The sequence below is a fragment of the Cyclopterus lumpus genome, chromosome 14 (assembly GCF_009769545.1).
Source record: "Cyclopterus lumpus isolate fCycLum1 chromosome 14, fCycLum1.pri, whole genome shotgun sequence".
Classification (NCBI taxonomy): Eukaryota; Metazoa; Chordata; class Actinopteri; order Perciformes; family Cyclopteridae; genus Cyclopterus; species Cyclopterus lumpus.
Window position 1 is genome coordinate 16936166 of NC_046979.1, and position 23146 is coordinate 16959311.

Sequence of the window (23146 nt, forward strand, 5' to 3'; positions counted from 1 at the left end):
TATTTATTTATGCCGAGGTTAAGACACAGGTTTTTTTCCTCGCTCCTCTGAAGCACATTAAGCAGAATGCAACATTTGTAATGTAAAATGACCATTTTGAGACATCCACAGAAAGACACAGAACATTTGCAGCTACAGATACGTACCCAGACAATTGTATCGTAGGCTGTAGGTCATATTTGGCAGACTTATGTCACACTCTTCACATCTGACAGAGCTTCACCCTGAGAAGTGAGCGGTGACATTTTAAAGTCTGACATCTAATCATCATCTTTCTACGAATTGTGGCCTTAGTGCACAAGCAACGGCAAAGTTCTCTACATTTGTTGCACATCTGTCCTCATATAATTGGCAAGTCACTCGAGGCTCGCTGCGAAACCTTTCCTTTTTCATAATGTTTATCATTACCTCCTGTCAGGTAGTATCTTTCTGGGGAAAAAAAAAAAAAAACCCCGGTAAGTTGTTGAAGTGGATTTTCATTCCAAGCAAGTTGAGGTATTTTTTTTTGGGGGGGGGGGGCTTCTTTTTTTGTGCCTTTTCTTTATAGGATGGGATACAGTATAGAGCTGACAGGAAATGAAGTGCGAGAGAAGCCTAGCCAGACTCTATCAGGGGGCGTCGTGTTTACAGGCTCCTCGTCAAAGGATGTCCCAAATACATAGGTTTTTATTGACTATTGACTTTGGACCCAGTCTATTTAAACAGATTTGGACTCAAATAAGATTTGCAATCCTATCTGTTAATGAAACAATTAGTTTTTGTGTATGATTTATTTGCTCTGCTGCCATGGTCATGTGTTTTTTTTTCCATACCCCCCCTTGACATTTGTTTGACATTTTTTATAATCGGATGAGTGTTTGACAGTCTAATTGAAATACCAAAGATCCTGACTCAAATACAAGCAGAAATAGATATTTCCTATCTGCTAATGTGCTGTTGTTATCCGCCGGGGTGCAATAGAAGATTACAGACCTAAGGCAGCTGTCTGTGTTGTTCTCCTCACTATTAGTCATCGGGCCGTATCTGCCGCGCCGTTGTATTGTATGTATCTTAATGCTCGCGCTATCAAGACGGCATTGCATTACGGTCCGTCATATCTCTTTTGCAAAGTTGCTCCGCACGAATGAAAAGGAACGGGACCGGTCCAGCGCGTGTGGCTCTTGATGTGCTTGCAGATGTCTGTTCGATACGAGGCCTCCCGCTTTCGCGGCGCTCGACTGAATCCGCACCGGCTTTCTTTTTTTGTTGTCCTTAGTAACCTTGAAGGGCGCGAGTGGCTGGAGGTGCTGTGGCTGTGAACAAGTTGAGTCACATTATTCGCACAGGGAAAGTGGAAATCATACCTAATTTACATTTTAGTTTCCTTGTTGGTTCATCTCAATTATATATATATATATATATATATATATATATATATATATATATATAAAAATAAATAATCTAGTGTGATGCCGGAGTTGAACCAATGTGGCTTCCTGACAAATGCAGCCATCATCATGCAGAAATATTAGTAAAAAAATCAGACAGGCAGTTCTTGCTTTGATTACATTGATCTCTCACAAAGAGTTACGGTATGGAACTTCAGTTCAGCGTTTCCCTGCGATTGAGAATGAAAGAGTTGTCGAACTATAGAATCAACGTAGCATCCGCAAAAAATGCCAGGATGTGAGATTACATGCACACAGTCAAAGCTGTCCTCTTATTCTTTATTAGTATTTTCTTATTTCTTTTTTTTCCCCAAGCGTGCGCTCAGCCTTTTGTCCGGTTATAAAAACACCCAGACTAGGATGAATGTGAATGAGACATATGGGGAAGTGCAGCCTGGGGCTTCAAAACACACATGCCAGTAATTCAGAACATATTTACCATTTTTCATGATGCTTTTTGTTCAGTTTAGAAAATGCAACGTGCAGCATCTGTTCCTGGGGATGTTTTTCAAAGGCCTGAACAAGGGCAGATCACGTAGAACACGACTTTGCGTTTTGAGAAGTTTGAGAGCTCAACAAGGCAGTAGATTGAATCCAGGTCGGCTTCTAGTACGGTCTTAATGGAAAGCGGAATATATGGAAAAAGAAAATTTTATAACAATTCTTCAGGGACCTGCTAAGGATTATGTTGTGAATTCATCATTTTATTGTTTATTTTTAGTTTGAACAGCAAAGATACGGTTTCAAATCTAGCTTACTGTAAATCCCACACACATCAATATTTTCATACATTCATTGCCTTTACGGCCCAGGCCAGTGTATGCTATACAAGAGGAACGTTGGTGGGAAAGCGTGGATAAACAGCTGTTTTGGGTGGATCTCAAAACTTTTTTGGAAGTAAAGTGAGCTAAACCCTGATGTGCCCTTGTTTAAGTACAGCAGGTGCTCTGTCTTCTGCAGTTAATTATGGCTGAAGGCGTTATTAGTTTGCGCTGTAGCCGTCTCCTGTCGGTACACAGAACATCAAATGTTTGTCAAGGCGGGAATGTAATATCTTGTGTAATACCACCGAATCTGGATCATGCTCATCATGGTGTTCCATATTTCCTTTAGTATAATATAAAGAAAAAAGATTTCCTCCTCGAGCGAGCGTTTGGAAACAATCTCATTATTGGAGCGACGAGCATAACAAACCTTTTTCGTGGCGTTATCCACCCCCAGAAATAAAATACAAATCTGTAAAGATTGACAGCACAGATAGGAAATATTTATGTTTTAATTTCTTGTCTATTTGGTATCGCGAAGGCACACCTGTGGACCTGCTCGCGCTCTTAAGTTGGACGAAAAAGCTGCAATCTTTGATAAGCCTTATTTATTTTTTTTTGCTTCCCCTTTTTAGCTTAAACACCACAACCATCATGCCACTGTAGATATGTCTTAAGAGAGAGGAGGAGCATTTACCCAGGAGCCACATTAATACGAGAAATCCTTTTTTCTTTTTAAGATGTGAACTTAAGATATAGGCTGTTTCTCAGCCCTGATCTTCCACAGTTGCATGCAGAAGCGGCCCACAGAGACCCTGTAGTAAAAGGTTGTGGAAGATAAAAGATGGAGAGGGGATTCCTCTCGGTCTGTTCTCATTTATTATGTTGACATATCGGGTCGTATGATGTGAGGAACTCTGTGTGAGATCATCGCATGAGAACGGTGCACCGACACTATTAATTAGAACAAAAGTCCCGTTAGGGTGGTATGCAGCCACTTCACCAGTAGGGCGTCTTTAGCGTGTCTTATAGTCACACTCCTATGCTCCGCATGAACTCGACTGTGTAAACTCCAGATGTGAGATACCCGCATTGTAAAAGGCAAACATACCTTAATTGCGGAGTCCCTTAAATGCCATAGTTTTAGAGGCTGCCAGTCTATTGTACATAAGAGGTACTGTTACCATTAGATGGTTACTGTAATTTAATCAAAAGAACCCCAGTGCAGACAGTTGTGAATAACAGATGCCTGTAATAACCATACCCTTTTTTGCCGGTAAGAATATTTTGTTAAAAAGAACACACTGGGCGCGTCAACATCCGCAGTAGTATCCACGTTTCTCAAGCTGCATGAAAACATTACATCCCTAATAAGGACCAAATCCAGAACCAGGACCTGTGTACGGCATTCAAACGATATCCATCATTTTCTAATAACCACCTGCATGCGGGGCTGTCTTGATTTCCCGCTATCTTTAGAAACCTGAAGGGGAAACAAAAGAGAAGGTGTTTGCGCAACACAGTATCCTGAGTTCTCCGGGTAGCGTATCCTTATCTGGAGTTTCCCCAAAAGCCGGGAAAGATTTGCGAAACACGCGTGACTGGTTTCACCAAAATCCCGATGGTACCCAGGGGTCCGAGTGTGCGTGGAATAATTAACAGGTGTGAATTTGGTCCGAGTTTCAAAACGTTTAGCTGTTTTTCAATGGCGCATTTTGATTGCAGTTGACCCTTGGCTAAACCCCGCCCTCCCCCCCCCCCCCCATATCACTGCTGCTGTGTCAAAACCCTTTGTGGTACCATGGAACCGGACTGAACATGATCCTGCAAAAACATGTACAACGCCTTGATTCCTGACGCACATCCAGCTCCGTAGTTCAAGGTAGACAAACGCTGGAGCCCGAAGCAACACGAGTGGGCAGCTCAACGACATAATGAGGTGGAGGCTGCTGCACGAGCTGCCACACCCTTTGATGGCAATTGATACCCATTTATTAGATGACGTATACAGTAACTGCATAGTATCCTAATTACTCAAAAACATTAGGTACATATTTTCACTTTCCTGACCTGGCAAGAGACCTGTTTAAAGGGGAACGTCGCCTAGATTAGGAGTTCCAATGTGTTATTTCCATGGTTTAGGAAGGCTTCCATCAATATTTCTGAACACGACTCTGTCGGAAACCTGAGACGTAATTGTCAAACTTAGCTTCAAGAGTTGAATGTAGCCATATATATTTAGAACATATCTCCCAATACATTCGTCTAAGTTTCACACTTTTAACTCTGACATCACCCATTTGAGTTTGTGGACGTGGGATAGCTTTGTTCACGCTTACTGATATTTTGTGGAATATCATGTAAGAAATCTGTAAATTGCCGTGGTTCCCTTTTACATTTCCAATCCTTCCACTTTTGCAACATGTAAAAAAAACCCCCCAAAAAAACCACTTATAACAACAATGGAGTTGTTCTTGTATACGAGTCCAGTCAGTCCAAGTAAAGTTTATTGCTCTGCTCCTTAATGGATTTAACAATCCCAAACGACCTTCCACAGTAACGAACAATACACAGAAGGTACATTCCAGGTGTTTACCTGCTTGATGGTGTCGGTTTCCCTCGTTTGAGCAGCTAATCTGGCAACCAATAAAACGTAATGTTCAAAGGTGGAGCGTGTCCATATTCACAGCAGATTGTTCATTCAGCTCCGAGTCAGGTTTCCAAATATCCATGTGCTGTTTAGTTTGCATGCGCTGCTTGTGATGTTGCCATGATAGACATTTCCTTGAGGGGGATTAATAAACTACCTTAACTGCTACTAGGTGATAACCATAAAGCTACAGCTGGATGGGGAGGCTATCTTTCTACGCCGGAGTTATGGGTCTTCAATTTATGTTTTTTTTTTTTTAATGTGCCTTTTGTTGCACGTGTTCCCTAGGAATTGTCTCCTCTACTTTTACACTAGATAGCGATTTGTTTCCCAGAATCCATCTCGACAAACCACAGAGAGAGTGTGCCTGAACTTGTTGCGTTCAGCAGATGTAAGTGGAGACTGTGAACATGACAGTCAAAGGCAATAGCAAAGTAAGGGCAATAGAGTGTTTCAAACCCCCTAAACCCATTAAGAAAAGTACTTTCATGGAAAATAAATGGACTGTGTGTGTGTGTGTGTGTGTGTGTGTGTGTGTGTGTGTGTGTGTGTGTGTGTGTGTGTGTGTGTGTGTGTGTGTGTGTGTGTGTGTGTGTGTGTGTGTGTGTGTGTGTGTGTGTGTGTGTGTGTGTGTGTGTGTGTGTGTGTGTGTGTGTGTGTGTGTGTGTGTGTGTGTGTGTGTGTGTGTGTGTGTGTGTGTGTGTGTGTGTGTGTGTGTGTGTGTGTGTGTGTGTGTGTGTGTGTGTGTGTGTGTGTGTGTAATGTTTCAGGAAGGAAGTATCATGTGAAACCGAGACAGTCTCCGGTTCAAAGGTGCGCTCATCCAGTGCAAAGGGCAGCGCACACTTTAGCTGTCGGCCTTCGGTGGGGAGCCACTTTCCAATTTAAAACCCCGCGCACGTGAATATGTAAACCGAGGGGAAACAATTCCTACACCTCCCCTCCTCATGTTCGGATTTCTCAAAGGAGTCATTCATCATAAGTTGTGACCTAAAAAGGTGCTGCCACAGGATTTCTCAGAAGGATTGGCTAGTAAGTCCTCTTTGCCTAATTTGGAGTGCGATTTAAACAATCTGCAGTAGGCTGGTTTTGAACACAACTCTGTGCATATAATTGGCTCCTTTTGGTAGTTGTAATGTTTCCAACTGACAGAAAACTATATGACCCCCATCGCTGCTGTGTTTAAGAGCTCTCTTGTGCGCCGGGATACAGGAAGCTTCGTTGTGAATAGAAATTCTCAGCAGGACTGAAAAACAATTAGTTTGCACATTATGTTGAAATGAGGTCTGATATGTTTTGTGTATAGGCTTAAAAAGTGAGATACATTACCAAGCATACAGGACTTTGGTATTCGAGGCATAATGTGTTGTCTTTGCTCGAATAGGGTGCACAAAATAATTGAGTTTGAATTGGTTATGCCTGGGGCTAAGTGCTAAAACAAATCTTTAAATGAAATTCATTACAAGCAGGGTTGCCGTACCCAGGTGTTATTGAATTCATTTCTCATTTTGACTTGATTTAGAAAGATAACCGTAATAACTGAGACTGACGGGAAAAGATGACAATGACATTGCACATCATGGTTTCCCTTCAAACGCATTAAAACGTAGTCGGTCTCATTGGCTTAATTGATCCGTGCAGATGGTGTCTTTTTGTTCTTGTGTTCCTTAATTCACTTTCTCTCCGTTGTTTTCCGCAGCAGGAAGCAATGTCTTTTTCCTAAATATATCCATCTGTGCTGAAGTAGTGACTCTCATGAAAGCATAGAATTGGTACACTAATTGTAGATATTTCAGCTGAAAAACGTTGCAAAATATGGAGCAACATGAAAAGGATTCTCAGGAACATAAATGAGTAATATTACGGCAAAAAAAAAAGCTAATCTTTTCTCTTTTACAATTTCATTGGTAACCAGGCAAGGACAATTTAGGATGACATGGCTGTTTGAGATAGTTCCTCTTCATTGTGCAAGGTTGATGAGAACCCCCCCCCCCCCCCGCACCACGCACCACGCACCTTCCTACCAGTGAAATTAACGAGGAAAATGTAGCTAATGAGATAACAAGCATAAGATGGAGAAACAGGCTGATCTGACGCATCCTCCTGGTTATTTGGCAATATCTGGAGGCGTCGGTGGCCTCAGACTCTCATTTTCTCCCTGTCATATTCAATCAGCGATTCCTGCCTAATATAAAAGCCACTCTGTGCTGTGACCACGACCAGCCGAATAGGGATGTGTTGTTCAGACTTTTTCAGCCCCGGAACGATGGCGGAAACTGGGCTTTGGGAATCGGCTGATCCCGAGTACCGATCTGATACCAGTGTTAAGTGGGATAATTTGTTTGTGTGTGTGAGGCAACGGCAGGCCTGGTTTGAACATTGCTTTCTTAATTATTATTTTGTCTAAACTAAGTGTAACAAATAAATGCATAAATATGCATTTACTGAATTGTTTTGTCTTTATTAAAACTGAATCTTTTTAGTGCAGCAACAACGTGGTCATAACTTCAAACGGGAAGTAAATTCCCAGTATATAATGTATAGTATACTTGAATTGAAAAGATCGGCCCCATTGTCACTGATACCCAAGCTACTTGATCCAGTGCATGCTCCATATCATGTCTATATTGGTGCATCCCTACATGTATACGTGTATATATCCCTCATAACGTACAATAACAAACATTGTACGATATATATATATATATATATATATATATATATATATATATATATATATATATATATACACACGCACGCGCGCGCGCGCACACACACACACACACACACACACCATAGTTTTGGAGCACACATTTCTTGGTCAGTGTATTGTGCCTAGAATGTGTCATTGAGGTCCATCAAAGGGCAAGGCAGGTTTATCTTCCCGTCGGTTATCCCTCATAATAACACGTTTTGTACGGCCATTAGTCGGTGCTCAGGATACGGAATTGTGAAGTGTATATTGCTTATAGCTTAAAGGTCTGCGGCCCCATTGGTGACCCAGACGGACTTGCGTAACTGGAAATCAAAGCAGTTATTGGGCAAAGCCATTGTGCTACCAAAACCCCCCTTCCGATGTTCTTACCACCACTTTGTTGGGCCGTTCGTTTGCACTTAATTTATAATTGCAATAATTTTGACGGCTCTTGAATTCTGCTTTAGTGTCAAAAAGAGAGAGAGAGAAAAAAAAAAAGCTTCTCAAATTCAAAAGCAGACTGCCTGTATCGCCACAGGCTGATTATGTAGCCCCTGTAAACCGTAATGGCTCGGATAAATTAACACTGTTTGTAGAAAATATCACATTTTAATACATTAAGCTTTGAATATGTATTAAGATCATAGTGTTTATTCCTGACCACAGAGGATTTAAAAAATGTGACCGTGTGCTTTTTCTAAGCGTACAATTTTGGAAACATTTTCTTCACCCGTTTGAATATCGCAGCTTTTTTTCTTCTTCTTCTTTTGACAACAATTTTGCTATTCTCTTCTCATTCTCAGATTGATCCTAAGGTTGCCTTTCCACGTCGCGCCCAGCCTAAGGTAAGAATAAATTGGTCACTAACCCCTGCTCGGAGAAAATGATTATGTCTCATGTCACCAGCTTACCTAATTTTGTGTGCTCCTGCCGCAGATACAAAGAGGCGGTGGTTGTCTGTTTGTTGTTGTAGAGAAACGCAGAGTCTGCCTCCATTGTTCTCACCAAAGCAATTAAAGTTGGACATATAAGACTTGTGGGAAATGTTCGCCATGATTGAGGTTATGGAGTTATTTTACCTGATTGTTTATTATATCGTCATATTTCCTTTTGTGCCTTTACGCCTGTGTTTGCATCTCATCCCTCATTATGGTTGTTTTTAATGCCAAATGTTTGGAAATTAACTCTGTGTTATTGTTATTATTATTTCTTATTATTACAAAAGGCCAATTATAGTCGTCAATAGTCTTTGTTGCGTGTTAATGCGACGGCGTACGATTGTGAAACCAGCTTCTGTCGGTAGCTCCTGTGTTGGCTCGAAGGGGTCGTGACTGACAGGAAGTGGGCTCAAGATGTTCCCGACCCGTGTTGGCTGTTGGATGTCTTTTTGGAGGTGCATGCACATTAATGTCATTTTCAAATGAAAGGAAGGATTAGGGACTCCTCATTGACGGTGACGAATTGCATTGACTGGCTGAACTACGCGTCTGTCGAGTCGTTTTTCGTCGCTCGGCGTTGAATGGCTTCGAAAAACGACACAAGTGATTTTAAGAAATGCCTTTTTAATTGCGGTGCCCGCGTGTGGAGATGGTCACAATTAGCATCGAAAACAAAGGGCGATTTGAAAAAAGAGAAGCCAAACTCCAATCACGCAGGAAGTCGCCCGACGAGGGCCCGCCTCGTGGTGCACATTATCGTTTCCTCTTTCTTGATTACTGGTCTTTGAGCCATTCTATTGACGATTAAATATTCAGCGCGTGCAGATGGTGCCGTGGCACAGTCGCGGGCTTTGTTGACATGCTCCCTCGCACCATCCCCCAGCTTCAGCGGGAAGGCACAGTACAGCGTCGGCGCTATTCAGCGGCCGCTATCGGGGCTTTTTCCACCTAAACCAGGTGGAAATCGATAATAGATTTTCTCCTTCCCGCTGGATCAGAGGGAGGCATTGTTGAAGAGTTGGTCAGGTTTCAAATGAGGAATTGGCAGCGCAGGCTTTCAAAGCCAGAGCACATGGTGACTTAAGGATATCGGCATATGGTTGAGAAACTACTAGTGTTTCTCCACGTTTTCTCACACACCAAGTGTTTCGCTGCAACTTCCGCTGTTCGGAGCCTCGCTCGTGAAAGTCCAAGGTGCAATAAAACGGCTCAGATGGTTGATGATGCTTCCGTTTCGTTTTTCTTTTTTTTCCCCTTTTCTGTGGGCAAGAAACTCCTCTCGCTGTCGTGGTTATTGTTAATCTTTTCTTTAAAGAGTGTTGTACTCTTTTTAGCAATGACTCAGACAAGGAAATGCAATATGTCGAGCTGACCTACCGGTCTTAAACATATTTGTCATTCTTCCCTGTGTGGGGAAATAATGACACTATAACATAATGCACTGCATCGTACAGATGATTTATACAATGGCTATAGGGCAAGCTTGTTGGGGAAGAAAATGGATGTATTGAATGTGGATTATAAAGGGTCTTAAAGCAATGGGATTAAGCCAGATAGATTAACATTGCATGGGTTTGTACTTTATTTTCAATTGATTTAAGACCCTTTTTAAAAAAAAAAAAGAAGTCCAATTCTGTGTTTCCCATTTAGCAAGTCCTCACTGTTTTGCATTTGCTTTCTTTTGTCCCCCGCTCTCCTCCACTGTCCGCCTGCCCGGCTGCTTATGCAGCTGTTGAATAGGCTTTCGGTCTTGTTTAAAGAAGCCCGTCTTGGCAGGTGCCTCTGTGGCACGGGCTTCGGGGGAGCACATCGCAACGCCACCAATCAGCGCTCATTTTCTCACGGCTAACAATGACCTCGCAAAGTAACCCCACCGATGACCCCACCCCCTCCACTGCTGCCCGAAATGCTGCGGTGTGGTAAAACTATACAGTATGTACAGCACGTAGAGCGGTGCTGAAAACAGACAGGAAGTGAAGGTGAACACAGAGGACATTTCACTGTAAACAACTGAAGGTGTTTGCACCGGGATGACAGGATCACAGAGAAAAACAACTTGTATCAGCAGGCATAACTGACACTGCCCCAGAACATGGACATTTCCATTATAAAGAGACGGTCAGGAAACCGACGGGAAGGAGTTTGCAGCAGATGATCATTAGGCCATATATCGAGGGAGACGTAATTTAATTTAAATCTGATTTGACATCTATGACAAAGTCAGAGGATTTGTAGAGGTACGTACAAATCTAGAGAGGTTTGAAGGGAACGATTTATGTTTTTAAGGCTAATATTATACCTGAATCGTAGGTTATTGTCATAAGACATTAGTATGTTCTTTTATGACAAATCAGTGACCGGTTGCAGATGTATTTTTGGGAACCACGGCACCTGGCTAATGGTCAAGGGCGCCAAGGGCAGACCACGTGCAGGTCCTGTCAATCAAAGAGAAGGCGCTAAGCGAACATTACGGAGGAATACTGTCACACGACTGAAGCTAATCTTCCGACTCAAAAAGTCAACGTTTTGTATCGGAAATGAAGGCGGCGCTTACACGCCGTGTCAAAGGTATCGTCCAAAGATATTCAGGGTTTTGGTCTCTTCTGTTGATGACTGACAGATGAGAAAGAAAAGGATTCAACAATGGCGATGTGACGCAAGGTGCTTTTATAGGCCTGTGCCCCGTCTCCTCCCAGCCTTTTCAGCCTGGCTTGGGGGTCAGTCGTGGCTTTGTGAGATAAAAATAGCTTTAGAATACCAGTTTATATCCAAGGTTTCAGCATCTCAACATTTAGTCCATCTCGATCCACTCTATTCATAGCAAAAATATTAACAATAATATATGTTATGAGTATACCTTATTCCTGAAAATATAGATAGAATACAAGATACGATTTTTTTTTTTGCCATGACATCGTAACATACCTCTGCAGATACTGACACGTGTGTGCTGTGTGTTGAAAGAGTTATTGGCCACTCCAATCGTTACTCCCTGTCCGTTAAGGGAACCCTAATTGGCACAGCCACGCTGTAAGAAATATGGGCCAAATCAGCAATCCTCATTCTGTGTAAAACCACATGAGCTGAAGCTGAATGGGATGCCTCAGAAGTCCAAATGTTGAACCTTTTGACTCCGGGACAAATATTTGAGTTCATACACCAAAATGATTAAAGAGTGTTTTTTAACATCTTACGCCTCATCATTTTTTATATTACAAACCTGTTGAGACGCTGCCGATTCTTGTACAAAACCCCCCCCAAAACAACAACAACCCTGCATGCCCCCTTTAGTGTTATGTCAGTGTATAGAAAGTGGTACAGAAGACAGAGATGAGATGAGGCGGTTTCACCGTTTGATATTTCCCGGTAAGGCTCACACTGAAAGATGACAACGAGGCCTGCTCTCTGTTTCCTGGAGGAATCAAAGCGGCCGGCCTCCGCCGACATTGCTCGAGAATTGCCACTCGACTGTCGCCGTCATTACCGCTGCCGCCGCTGCTTTTGTTTCCCCGCCGCGGAGTCGCGCACAACCATGGCATGTCCCAGCATGATTTTAATTGCCAGTGGGACTGCGGCCACTTCAGTGGGAGATGAGTTCTGATGGCTTGTTATGGAAATGAAAGGAAGGAGCAGCAACCGTTTATAGAGCAATGGGCGTAGCCCTTTTTTTAAAACGTCCTCTTGCTCCTCATAAAGAGTGTAAGCCATCCCCGAGCAGGTTGACACGGTGTCTGTATGATGCGGAGAGAAGACGCTTCCTCTGTGCATGAATGAATGCCTACTGCGCAGAGAACAGCCGGGACGATGTTTCTGGAAGAGTCGGCTCATCTGGCTCGCTACCCTCAGTTTTCCTTCCTGAAACGTCTTTTACGTTGGTGAGGAGGAAGTACTGCATGTGCTCGTGCACGAGTTGAGGTCATTGTGAGACATTGACCCGTGACAGCTGTGACCGTGTGCTGTATGTTGTTAGTGTCCATCTCTCTCTGGCAGCTGGAGAGCCCTCTCTTTGTCTTCTCTTTCTCTTTCTTTTCTTCTTTTTCCTCTTGCTCGCTCGCTATCTCTCTCTCTCTCTCTCTCTCTCTCTCTCTCTCTCTCTCTCTCTCTCTCTCTCTCTCTCTCTCTCTCTCTCTCTCTCTCTCTCTCTCTCTGACAGTGTGTGCTTTGTGTTCTTACCTGCAGAAAAGACTTGTGGGTTTTGTGGTTCCGGAGATTTCTGTCCTTAAGTTTTAATGAAACGTCTAATAATAATCCTGCATGAAGTAAATACACGTTCTAATCCCCTGAGCCTTTCATACGGTGAAACATAAACAGACACACAGACACACATACACAAGACCACATGTGCGCATACTGTATTAAAGAGGCACAGGTGTTTTTTTGTACATTGAAAACAAACTTGTAGCTGTTCTCTTACATCGTTCTCTTTCACTTCATCTCTCGCTCGGTCTTCTTCTCTCTATGCTCACCTCCCTAATCTTTTTTTTTTTTTTCCTCCATCTTTCAAGATTACAAGGCCTTTGCGAATCTAGTCTTGCACCGTGCTCAGTTATTTGATCTAGATTTAGCATTATGATATTCCTCCTCTCAAAAATGATCCTTATTTTAAATGACACAGCTCACTGCTGGGAAAATGAAACCTCTGTAGCTGCCAGCCCCTTTGAATGTCCCTGTGAGTTTATTAAAAGCACCAGCTTCCCCACCCCCGTTCCAACTCAGATCCGCGCAGCTGCACCAGTGTGAAAGAAATATTCAAGGACAAAAGTCCCCCCACGTAGGACAGAACGCCGTATCAATATCTTTGTTCAGCTTCACAGTTTATGACATCGAGGCCTCCGAAATATTTATTACGACAAAGAAGTTCATTTCTTATTTCAAGGCATTTCCACTGTGATGGCACACGGAGCGGAGGAAAGGCGGAAGGCTGTTCCGTTGTGACGAAACTTGGCGTCGCATTTTCGAGGCACGCGGAGCGGGTCTTATCCCGGCGAGCGGCCACGATGTCCGACTGGGGGAAAAAAAAGGATATATTTGCCGTATTGCTCCAAATAAATGCACCATTGAAATGGGTTTGTACAACTGTCACCGAAATGCACCGAGACAGACGGAAAAGTGACAAGCGAGTTGATGGGAATTCTACACTGTCGCTCAGCCTCCCCACCCCCAAGATGTGCAGCCAACATAAATAAACCACACTTTTAGAGATGGAGGGTGACACGAGGAGTTGTTTCCCCCCTCTGTGGTAATGGCTGCTGTGCCGAAGCCGGAGATGGGTTTAAATCCCCGACCCGCCAGCTCCTTTGCTTTCAGTGGCCTCGGTGGAACTGCTCCAGATGAAAATGGGGCCAGAGCACAGACATATGAATGACTGTTTGTTTGGTGGTCGGACACAATCGCCAACTGAGTGACCCAGTTAGCGGCGAGGCCCAGTCAAAGCGATGCTCAGTCTGATTCATGCATGCGCTTTTCGTGTGTTTTTGCACTCTCTCTAAATTTTATTTCCGGCTTCCCCCGCGTCAGTATTTCTGCTTCGGTAGGAAGATAAATGATGTGTAAATGTGAACGCTAGCGTAATTATTATTTTTATTTTATTTTTTTACCGCAGACATAATATGAACACACACTTCTTTTGTTTGAATAATTGCCCCAGCGCTCATAAATGGAGTGTGTGTGTGTGTGTGTGTGTGTGTGTGTGTGTGTGTGTGTTTGTGTGTTTGTGATTCTTTCTCTCTCGCTGCCTCCCTCTCCTTCTCCGGTCTCCTTGGTTGCGGGTGGAGAGTAATTAGGTTTTCTAGGGGATTGAGGGGGTTTCTCACAATGCTCACCAATAGCAGCGGTCAGGCAGGCTAGTGCTGGCGGGGCAGAGAGGACAGAGAGCTGTGCAGGAGCCTGGCACTGCTAAACCTGATGCTGACTGACAGTAATGAGGACAGCCTGCTAGCCAGGATAGAGAGGAGACGAGAGCAGAGGAGAGGAGAGGAGGGCATGGTCCTCCACTGTAGCTCTCAAGACCTCTTATCAAACAAACACACACATGTACACATGGAGATACAAGCACACACCTAAACCCTAGTTTAATGTGTACTAGGTAAACCAGAGCAGATGTATTGGGCTTTAATTTGTTATTATCCGTCCAAAAGACATGTGGCATGTTTATAACAGCGGCTCTGTGGCTTTCTGTCCAGTCACTGGGAGAACGGCAGCAACCAATGCTTTAACATCCATTGTGTATGTTACTGTAAGGAGGAAAGAAAACGACTGCAGGTAGCCGCGATGAAACATCCAGCGGTCTGCCAGCGTCGGAAGAACGGAACAGACAATCTAAGTGGCTTTGGTCAGCACAAACCAACAGTGACTCTGACCTTGGGCCCTCCACAGCTGCAGCACTGTTCTGTATTAGAGCGCTGCGATTATGTGACAGGTGGATTAGCCAGCCGTGTTCGGCTTTCTCGCGATATGGACATCATTTTTTTTTTTTCCCCCAGCCTCCACCCAGCAAATGTGAAGAAGTACAGAGTCATCACCTCAGAGTGTCTTTGGCCGATGAGTGCATTTCAAATATATGTGTGTACAATTTGTGTTTTCAAAGTACAATTTTTCAATCCTTTGTGAATAAAATACAATTTATCACACACAATCATGGTTATTTTTCTGCAGATGACATACAATAGTATATCTGCACTATATATATTTCGTACCATTTAAGAGTTTCCCATACCACAACATGAGTGTGGGGTTCTAAACGAGCATATAAGACTACAGTATAAGAGTAATATTTTATGAAAGCAAAGATTATCCCCTATGTGTTTCCTTTTTAACGTTAATGTTTTTTCTTACTGCATCAACTCTAAGAGTGAGGTTTAAAACATACTATATATAAAAAATAAATAAATAATACATTTTTAAATAAATAAATTCAGTGAGGGATTGCCTCCGCAGTGCTCTCACGGCGGCTATTAACTAACGGTGCTAAAATCTGTAGCGGTGCAATGAAACAACGGTGTTTACCCGTGGGGGGGGTGTGTCTTTGACCGCTGTATAAGCGCAGTGCAAAGCGCCAGCGATTAGCTAGCCTAGGCCAGCCAAAGGGCCACACACACACATAGGGACTCGTATGCATGTGTGTCGACTTAAACAAAGCACAGAGAAACTCTGATTCTCACACACACGCATCCTTTACTCAGGTAGACATTACTCTGCTATATCTGTATCTAGAAAACAGTTGTTTGCTTCGATGTTAATGCTCTGACTCGAATTTAGCACCTTTTAAAAAATTTTGTGGGGATTTTTGTAAAGACGGCTGTGAAGCTAAAGCCTGATCATTTTGTGTTGGACGTGTCTGTCTGATTGGAGGATTGCCTGACTGGCTCACTGAAGTGTTCTGCCATGATTGGATCCAGTTGTCATTGTAGAGTAAGATATTGGAATCTCGGAGGCCAGATTGCTCTTTCTCACGTTGACGTTGTGTCTTTTTTTGGGGTCACCAGCCTCTCAGATTAAGGAAGATAATCCTTCAAAAAGACAAGCCTGCCGGGTTATTAGCTGTGCAGTTGTCGGTAGTGTGATTTAATAGGGCCGGCCAATAGCAATGCCTTTTTCTACTTCCAACTGCTTGTGCGCATCATGCCACTGTATCCACAGTGGGTGCAACATTACAGCCCTTTAATTAACCGCAATTATATAACTACCTCGTTGTACTTATTGTGGCGGTGTCACTTTTAATGGCCGGGGGGGGGGGGGGGCATGGCTTGCCATCACTTGCCATCACCAAAACCAGTCTTGTGTTTAGTCACTGCTCGCGCGCAGCCAATAGAGCAAACACTCTAATAATAACCAAACATGATTGGCTAGACAAGAAATAACGAGCAGCAAACGGAAACGTATTCTATGCTGTAATTACATATTTCAGAAGTTGCGTTATTTGACTCTCTGCTGTGTTTTTTTCCCCTTTGTGTTCCACCCCGAAATATCTTCACCAGAAGGTTAGTGTTGTCACTTTGACGCATAAATATTATGTAATTAGCAGAGCGCGTTTAGAACGTTGATTCTTTGTTTAATTAAAACGTGCCAAAGGTTATCGCCTATTTGTTTCACTTCCACAGATGGGTCTTGATAAACGATGAAAGATAGAAAAAGGTTGACAGGATATAAGTGTTTCAAGAGTATTAGCATAGAACAATGTAGCATATTTATGCCACATTTCTAAAGTAGTTCCAATGCAAATTGCTTATGATAAGAATCCCAAGCCATACTTTGAACATGTGCGTGGTATTGTTGGTAATCAGAGGAAGTAGATAGAATTTGAGGGCTGAGCTAAAAACAAAGCATGGCAAGAAGGAGTCCAGCTTTTCTTCTTCCCATTTTTAAAACTAAATGTAGATCGAATAAAATGGCATGTTTTTTAAATAAATACAATGCAAGCAGCATCTGTTGCAATGTGTCAATATGTATGGTTAAAAAACATACAGTATAAATGTGTAAGACACCAAGTCGTCAATACTGAATTACTGTATCCAAGCCAAGGCGCTAAAGAGCTTAGCTGTTTCCCTCGGTCCTCAGCTGTGACCTTTCTCTTCCGCCGATCATTCATGATTATACTGCTGACATGTTGGCGCATGCCAATAATTTTTCATTGGAGGCAGTGTCAGCCACATCACATTTTATCATCTGGATAAATTTGTGTTGTGTTTTGAATGCGGGCTCTCCATGGCTTGTGTTTGTTTGGGTACGTACGCGTCCCAGAGATTAGATTTTGCATTTAATTCAACTTAGAGAAGAATTAAGATGCAAACACAGTCTGGCAGCGGGGGGTAAAAAAAAAAAAAAGATGTAACTTGAATAAACAAGGTGTTTGTATGTCCTAAAACTGTGTGACCATGTATGGTTGCGAGTGTGTATAAACACACTAATTAAACAGCGAGCATTCACCAAAGTGTTCCAACAATCCCGCATCATGCCTGCACAGCCTGAGCGCACGACGACCGCACAACAACCGCACAACAACCGCACAACAACCGCACAACAACCGCGAAACTAAAGGCGGCGAGGGACACTTGGGGGTGGGGAAAAAACATCTATATTTTATGTATGATTATTGGAGCCGGTTTGACTCGTAGCGAAATTAGAGTTGTTGTCGTATATGGATGAACAATTTTCAAATACGTATTTTTACAGCCGGATATAACAGTGCTAATGAATAGGTCTCATGCTTAATGAAAGTCCCCGGAGTGATGGCGTTTCCAAGTGCTTCTTATGCAGCGTGCTCCTGTGGCTCCAAGCTGAGAAGTCACGAATACGACTTGTTATATTTGAGTGCTTTGGCTGCACATAACAAAATGGACCTTGTAACAAAAGCAGTGATTTTTTTTTGGTGTGTGTGTGTGTGTGGCAAAAAAAAAGAAAGAAGAACAAGCATAGAGCCACTTTGTGCTGCGGTGGCAAGCAAGAGTAAGTGCACAATAGGCATGTAATTGATGTTTAATTAATGCAATAACAGTCTTTATTTTAGACCGACAACATGTCTTTATGCATTTTTTCCTAACAATTGAAATGGAACCTCGGCGAGATACTGTTTGCACTAGATGTGGAACAGTGTTAATTATCTCCACAGAATACCAAACGGTAACGTAATAATCCATAACCTCCACACTATCCGTCAATTGGTGACTTAGTTCTGAGTCTCTTTGAGACGGTGACCTTGTCATACAACTCGGTTTCTTTTAGTCTGACTACATCACCACACTAGCCAATATATATACATTGGCTTCAATTAATTGGCGTCATATATATATATATATATATATATATATATATATATATTTTTTTTAAACCAGAGGATAGGTTTACTACAATTTAAGGTAGGCCTTACCTCCAGTTAATTGAAGCCAACACATAAATGAGGTAACTACTGGACATTTGCCATTCTCAGAAATGATTAATGTCAGTTATGGCTGTTCGCAGATTTGATTCATTGTGCCAACTGTGAAAATTAAGTTCCAGTACAATTAATTCAACTTTGAATTGCATATCATATGTCTCGGCAGCACATTTTCAATGTTTCCAACTCTGCAGCTCCACAGACATCAACCACTCTGCGTCTCTTCGTAAGGTTTCGGACTTTAATTTATTGGGAAACTGTCTTTGCCACATGGTGGGGAGCTCACCGCTTTTAAAAGGAATGAGCGGACCTAATTTAATTGAGTGTGAATGACACCGGCCCCTAACACGTCGACTGGTAAATTATTCCTTCAAATCCAACCTCTTCTGCGACTGCACCGCGGGTGTGCCGCCGCCGCCGCCGCCGCCAGTGAATTACAAAAAATGCGTTCTCGTACCTTTCGTACTCTGCATGTGGCGGTGGCATGAATTTACACTGCCGCATGTGCTTTTACCTCGATTCATTAAAAGAAGACCCCTTGTGACACTGCAAAAAAAAAGAAAAGAAATGCAAACTCAAGCCCACGTGGGTGAAAGAAAAGCCTTCTTTGTTTTGCAAAGTAGTGGAGAATGTGAAATAATCTAACAGAGGTAATGCTTCAGCAGGTCAAGTCCGGCTTGTAACAATTATTTTGTGACTTATTTTTCTCCGTGTTATCATACAATAATGAAAAGTGTTGACAGATTCATTTCCTTGCTGCTACCGCCTAAGACCGTTTTGAGATTTCTAATTGATAGCTACATGCAGCAATTTTATAGCACTAGACAATTTTTATAGCACTTTTAATTAGTCCAACTTTGACCTTCTGTTCGCTTTGCATTTATATTGCTCCGAATTATTTTTTACCTTCTTTCCTCATTAACTTTTGTCAAATGAATAGGGGCATTCATAACATATTAATCCATACATGCGCCGTATGAAATACGGCGAGACTCGAATGTATTGATAACGGTCTGTTACATTAATTGTTCAATCGATTAAAGGCAATTAAATATTCTGTGAAATGAGTATCCCTGGTGCGTTTTTGACCCTACGGAGAATTTCTAGGAAAAGACATGAAATTCAAATCAAACTATTAAATAAGTGAAATAAAATACCTCAGTGGAATGAGCCTGAAACATCCACTTAGGGGACTAATTGACGAAGAGGGGAAGTCCTTACATACGTCATTAGGAAATCCAGGTGCGTGATGACTCTGCAATCGGATAAATTCTTCGCTTGGAACTAGTTAATCTCTCATATAATTTTGAGCAGACGTGTGCATCGGTGAATGAATGAACAGCAGCCTCGGGTGAATCTCAATAGACGAGGGCTGTCTTGTTCATCTGGACTCTATCCAAAAGATGAATATTGAATTGTAATGCCGACAAAAGTCACGTGCACATCATCTTAAGCCAAACTATTCAAGTTTTGAAATATTAAGCTGTACACCAGGCGGTAACCTCCGGATCTGACAAGTGAGGCCAGTGCAGGAGTGCCTCCCAATGACTGTCTTTCCAATGACCATCAGTTTGTGAAAGTTAATTGTAACATTTTTGTTGTCTAAAACAGGGGCCTCGTTAGGCCTATTTTAGAAGGAAACAATGGATATCAGGGGCCCCAATAAAAATGTGCGCACACATTCACAAGAATGACACTCCCCTTTCTTGGAATCCTACAAACGCCCCCCCCCCCCCCCCCCCCCCCCCCTATGTCACTTCCTGTTGCAAAATAGCCCCGATGGCGCCGGCAGTGAACCAAGATGACGATAGGCCACAAACCAGTGGTTGACGTCACAGCGACTGCGTCCACGTCCTTTTCTGTGCCCGTAACTGTTTGTGTGGCAGATGTTTTCCTGGGTGACCACCACAGGAAGGACACTGTGCTACTGTGTATCCCGTCACTCCTTGGAGAATTTGCATCCCATGTGACTCTTGCTTCAAGGACAATTCCAGTTCATTCGGCGCCAGTGGAGAGGAGAGGAGAGGAGAGGAGAGGAGAGGAGAGGAGAGGAGAGGAGAGGAGAGGCTGAAAATGACTCCCACCAGTAAAACAGAGTGACGCATGACAAGATTCCATTCATTGCGAATGGATCACCGCAAAGGGGACTGGCCAGAGGAGTAAAACCACTTCATGTTTGATGCAGTCCTCGGCCACTAAAAGTTGACCCGTAGGTAGATTTTGAGTGGCAGCAGCTAGTCCGTAAACCCGAGTGTGTTGGCCCTCCGATTTTCCAATTGAACAAACACGGTGCCTCGTCCAGAAACGTTCTCCCTTTTGACCTTTTAATATAACGGTGCACGCGTGAAAATAATTGAGCCAAGGAAGAAGTAATTTTCAAACTTGGCTGGCGACGCTAAAAGTTTTTTGCGACCACAGAGGTTTGAAGTGGCAAGTCACGTCGTCTGGAGCACTTGATTTGCATAAAGTCGACAGGACCTCCACTGGTGATTAAAAACAGCAAACACAAGCATCTATGAATGCATTAGAAGTAAATGCTGGCAAAGAGTTCATTAACATTATTGGTAGTTGCATGTGACGCCACTTAATGAGCCCCCTCCCCCCGACCCCGCCATGTCACTCCGGAGAGAGGACAGTTAGTACGCAGAAAGTGGACATTTAAAAAAAGAACAGCCAAAGGAGTTTTAACGTTGACCTCTTTTGACCTTCCTTCTCTTCCCCGGCTGTTGGGTGTCGCACAGTGAGTCTGTCGCCTCTGAACACCCTCGCTGCAGTATTGGAGTCTTTATCTGCTTTGTTGACTTTATAACTGTAACACTAGTTTAATTTCCTTACCTGCTTAATTGAAATTCACATCAATTTCACGGTGTGTGTGTGTGTGTGTGGGGAGGATATTAGAGATGTATTTTCATTCTAAAAGTGGCAAGTGATGGACAGGATCTCACAGACAAAGCCCCCCCCCCCCCCCCCCCCCCCTCCCTTCTCCCCTCTATTCCCCTCAATCTTTTTGTCTGCCGCACCTGTCTTTTAGATACCTTTCAACCTTGTCTCCTTTCTTTTGCTCTCTCTATTCCCAATTCCCTCTTTTCTCTCCGGATTGCCTCGGCTAGATAAATGTGATGCTAAATTTAGAGACATATTTCTCAAAGACACTAGAAAGAGAGAGAGAGAGGACTGCAGACAACGTGGCTCCTCTAATCCATGTTTATCACCTTTTATTCATCTCTTTGAAAAACGCCATGGCTTCACAGAAATCCCCTTCCGTCTTTTGTCTCTCTATTGCCGCCATAACTTTTCCCCCCCGTCCTCCCATTAAATGTCAGTGACCACACTATTGTCCCGGGAGGCCACATTGGAACTGACAGGATATTCAAATGACATCATTCAGCTCAGTGGGGCCGTGCGTCATAAAATTAGGGGCTTGTTGAGATTCTAATAGAATATCTTTGCCATTTAAATTACAGCTGCAAACGTGCTGTCATTGAGCGAGGCCCTCATTACTCTCCACTTATTTCCCAAATTCTTACATTGTTTGATGACAATATGGCCCCCAAATTACGTGCGACCAGCCTGGAGTGGTTTCAGCTGCACCTTGCGAGCTTGGCACATCTTACTTTTTCTTGAGAAAAAGCCACAGACTAAGAAAAAATAAATAAAAAATAAAGCAACTAAACGTAAACATGGATGAAAAACACCCAGCCCCCCTAAATGTATTGATTGATTTATTCACAAAGTAAAAGAACATTTTGAGCTTCTCCAATGGTTCAGGGTCTTGATACACACATCATTAAAATACCCCATTGAGGATGGAGCGTGCACAAGGTTTGTTAATGTTGAAACCAACATGGGGTTGAGGAGTGAAAGTGATTAAGCACATCCTTGAAGCAAGCTGGTGAGTTTCATACTGTAGATACTAGTCTTCTTACCAGAAGTGCATGCGAATGGAAATCCAGACACTGTAAGCTTTCTGATCTTTCCTCAGCTCATATATTGCATATTTAGAAGGGATGAAAGTATTAAACAGTGGAGCTGAACCACTCACGGCAAGCGAAATTAAACTGAAAACACAGCCCCACTGTTGTATGACAGGCTCTTTTTGAATAACTCCCTGAGATAATTGTTACACCCATGGTACATTTCTACAGTTAGTTTTTGTTCATTTACTGAAGCCTGTTGCTGCCAGCGCCAGAAAAAGGTCAAAAACATATCAGTGTGATGTTATAACGTGTTACGTTTATTGTTATAACACCATATTTTGTATGTTATTACCTCATACGAACGTATCGCATTATGACAACACACTGTTCTTGTTTTAACAAAACACTATAGCAACAAGCCATATTCCCCAAATATATCCGTTCTCTGTTGCAACAATATCGTCGTTATATAGTTATCGCGATACCGCCAGACGGCTTCTTTACCAATAAGCTGTCGCGTTTGAACATGAAGCCACTCTCTCGTTATAACTACATGGATACGTTTGTGTGTTGTAAAATATCTTGTTCATAACGTGCCGATATCGTGCTATGACAATACACGTTTAACGCTGCGTAGCGTGACACGTTTATTCACAGCGAATGCTGTGCTGAGCGACGTCTTACTTAGTTTGCACCAAAAATAGTTTTAATAAGAGCGCGGTTCCTCCCCCTCGTTTTGGTACAGCAGTCTGATGGATCCATTCACCGAACAATACGCACATCCTGTAGCGCGGCGTCTCAAGCAGAAAGGTAATGGCTTGAACAGACGAGGAGCTCCTCTGTCTCCCTCGGTCTCATCTTCCTCTGTCTTTTCTCTCCCT

General features: G+C 42.9%; 1 protein-coding gene across 9 annotated transcripts in view; it reads left to right on the top strand.

The window, feature by feature from the left end:
- The window catches only part of LOC117742576 (RNA-binding protein Musashi homolog 2), a 221202-nt gene that overhangs the window by 3684 nt on the left and 194372 nt on the right, over positions 1-23146 (top strand). For all 9 annotated transcript variants that reach the window (XM_034550081.1, XM_034550080.1, XM_034550082.1 and 6 more), the window contains exon 5: positions 8340-8381. In XM_034550081.1, the coding sequence (XP_034405972.1) occupies positions 8340-8381 (42 nt within the window). The remainder of the gene's footprint in view (positions 1-8339; positions 8382-23146) is intronic.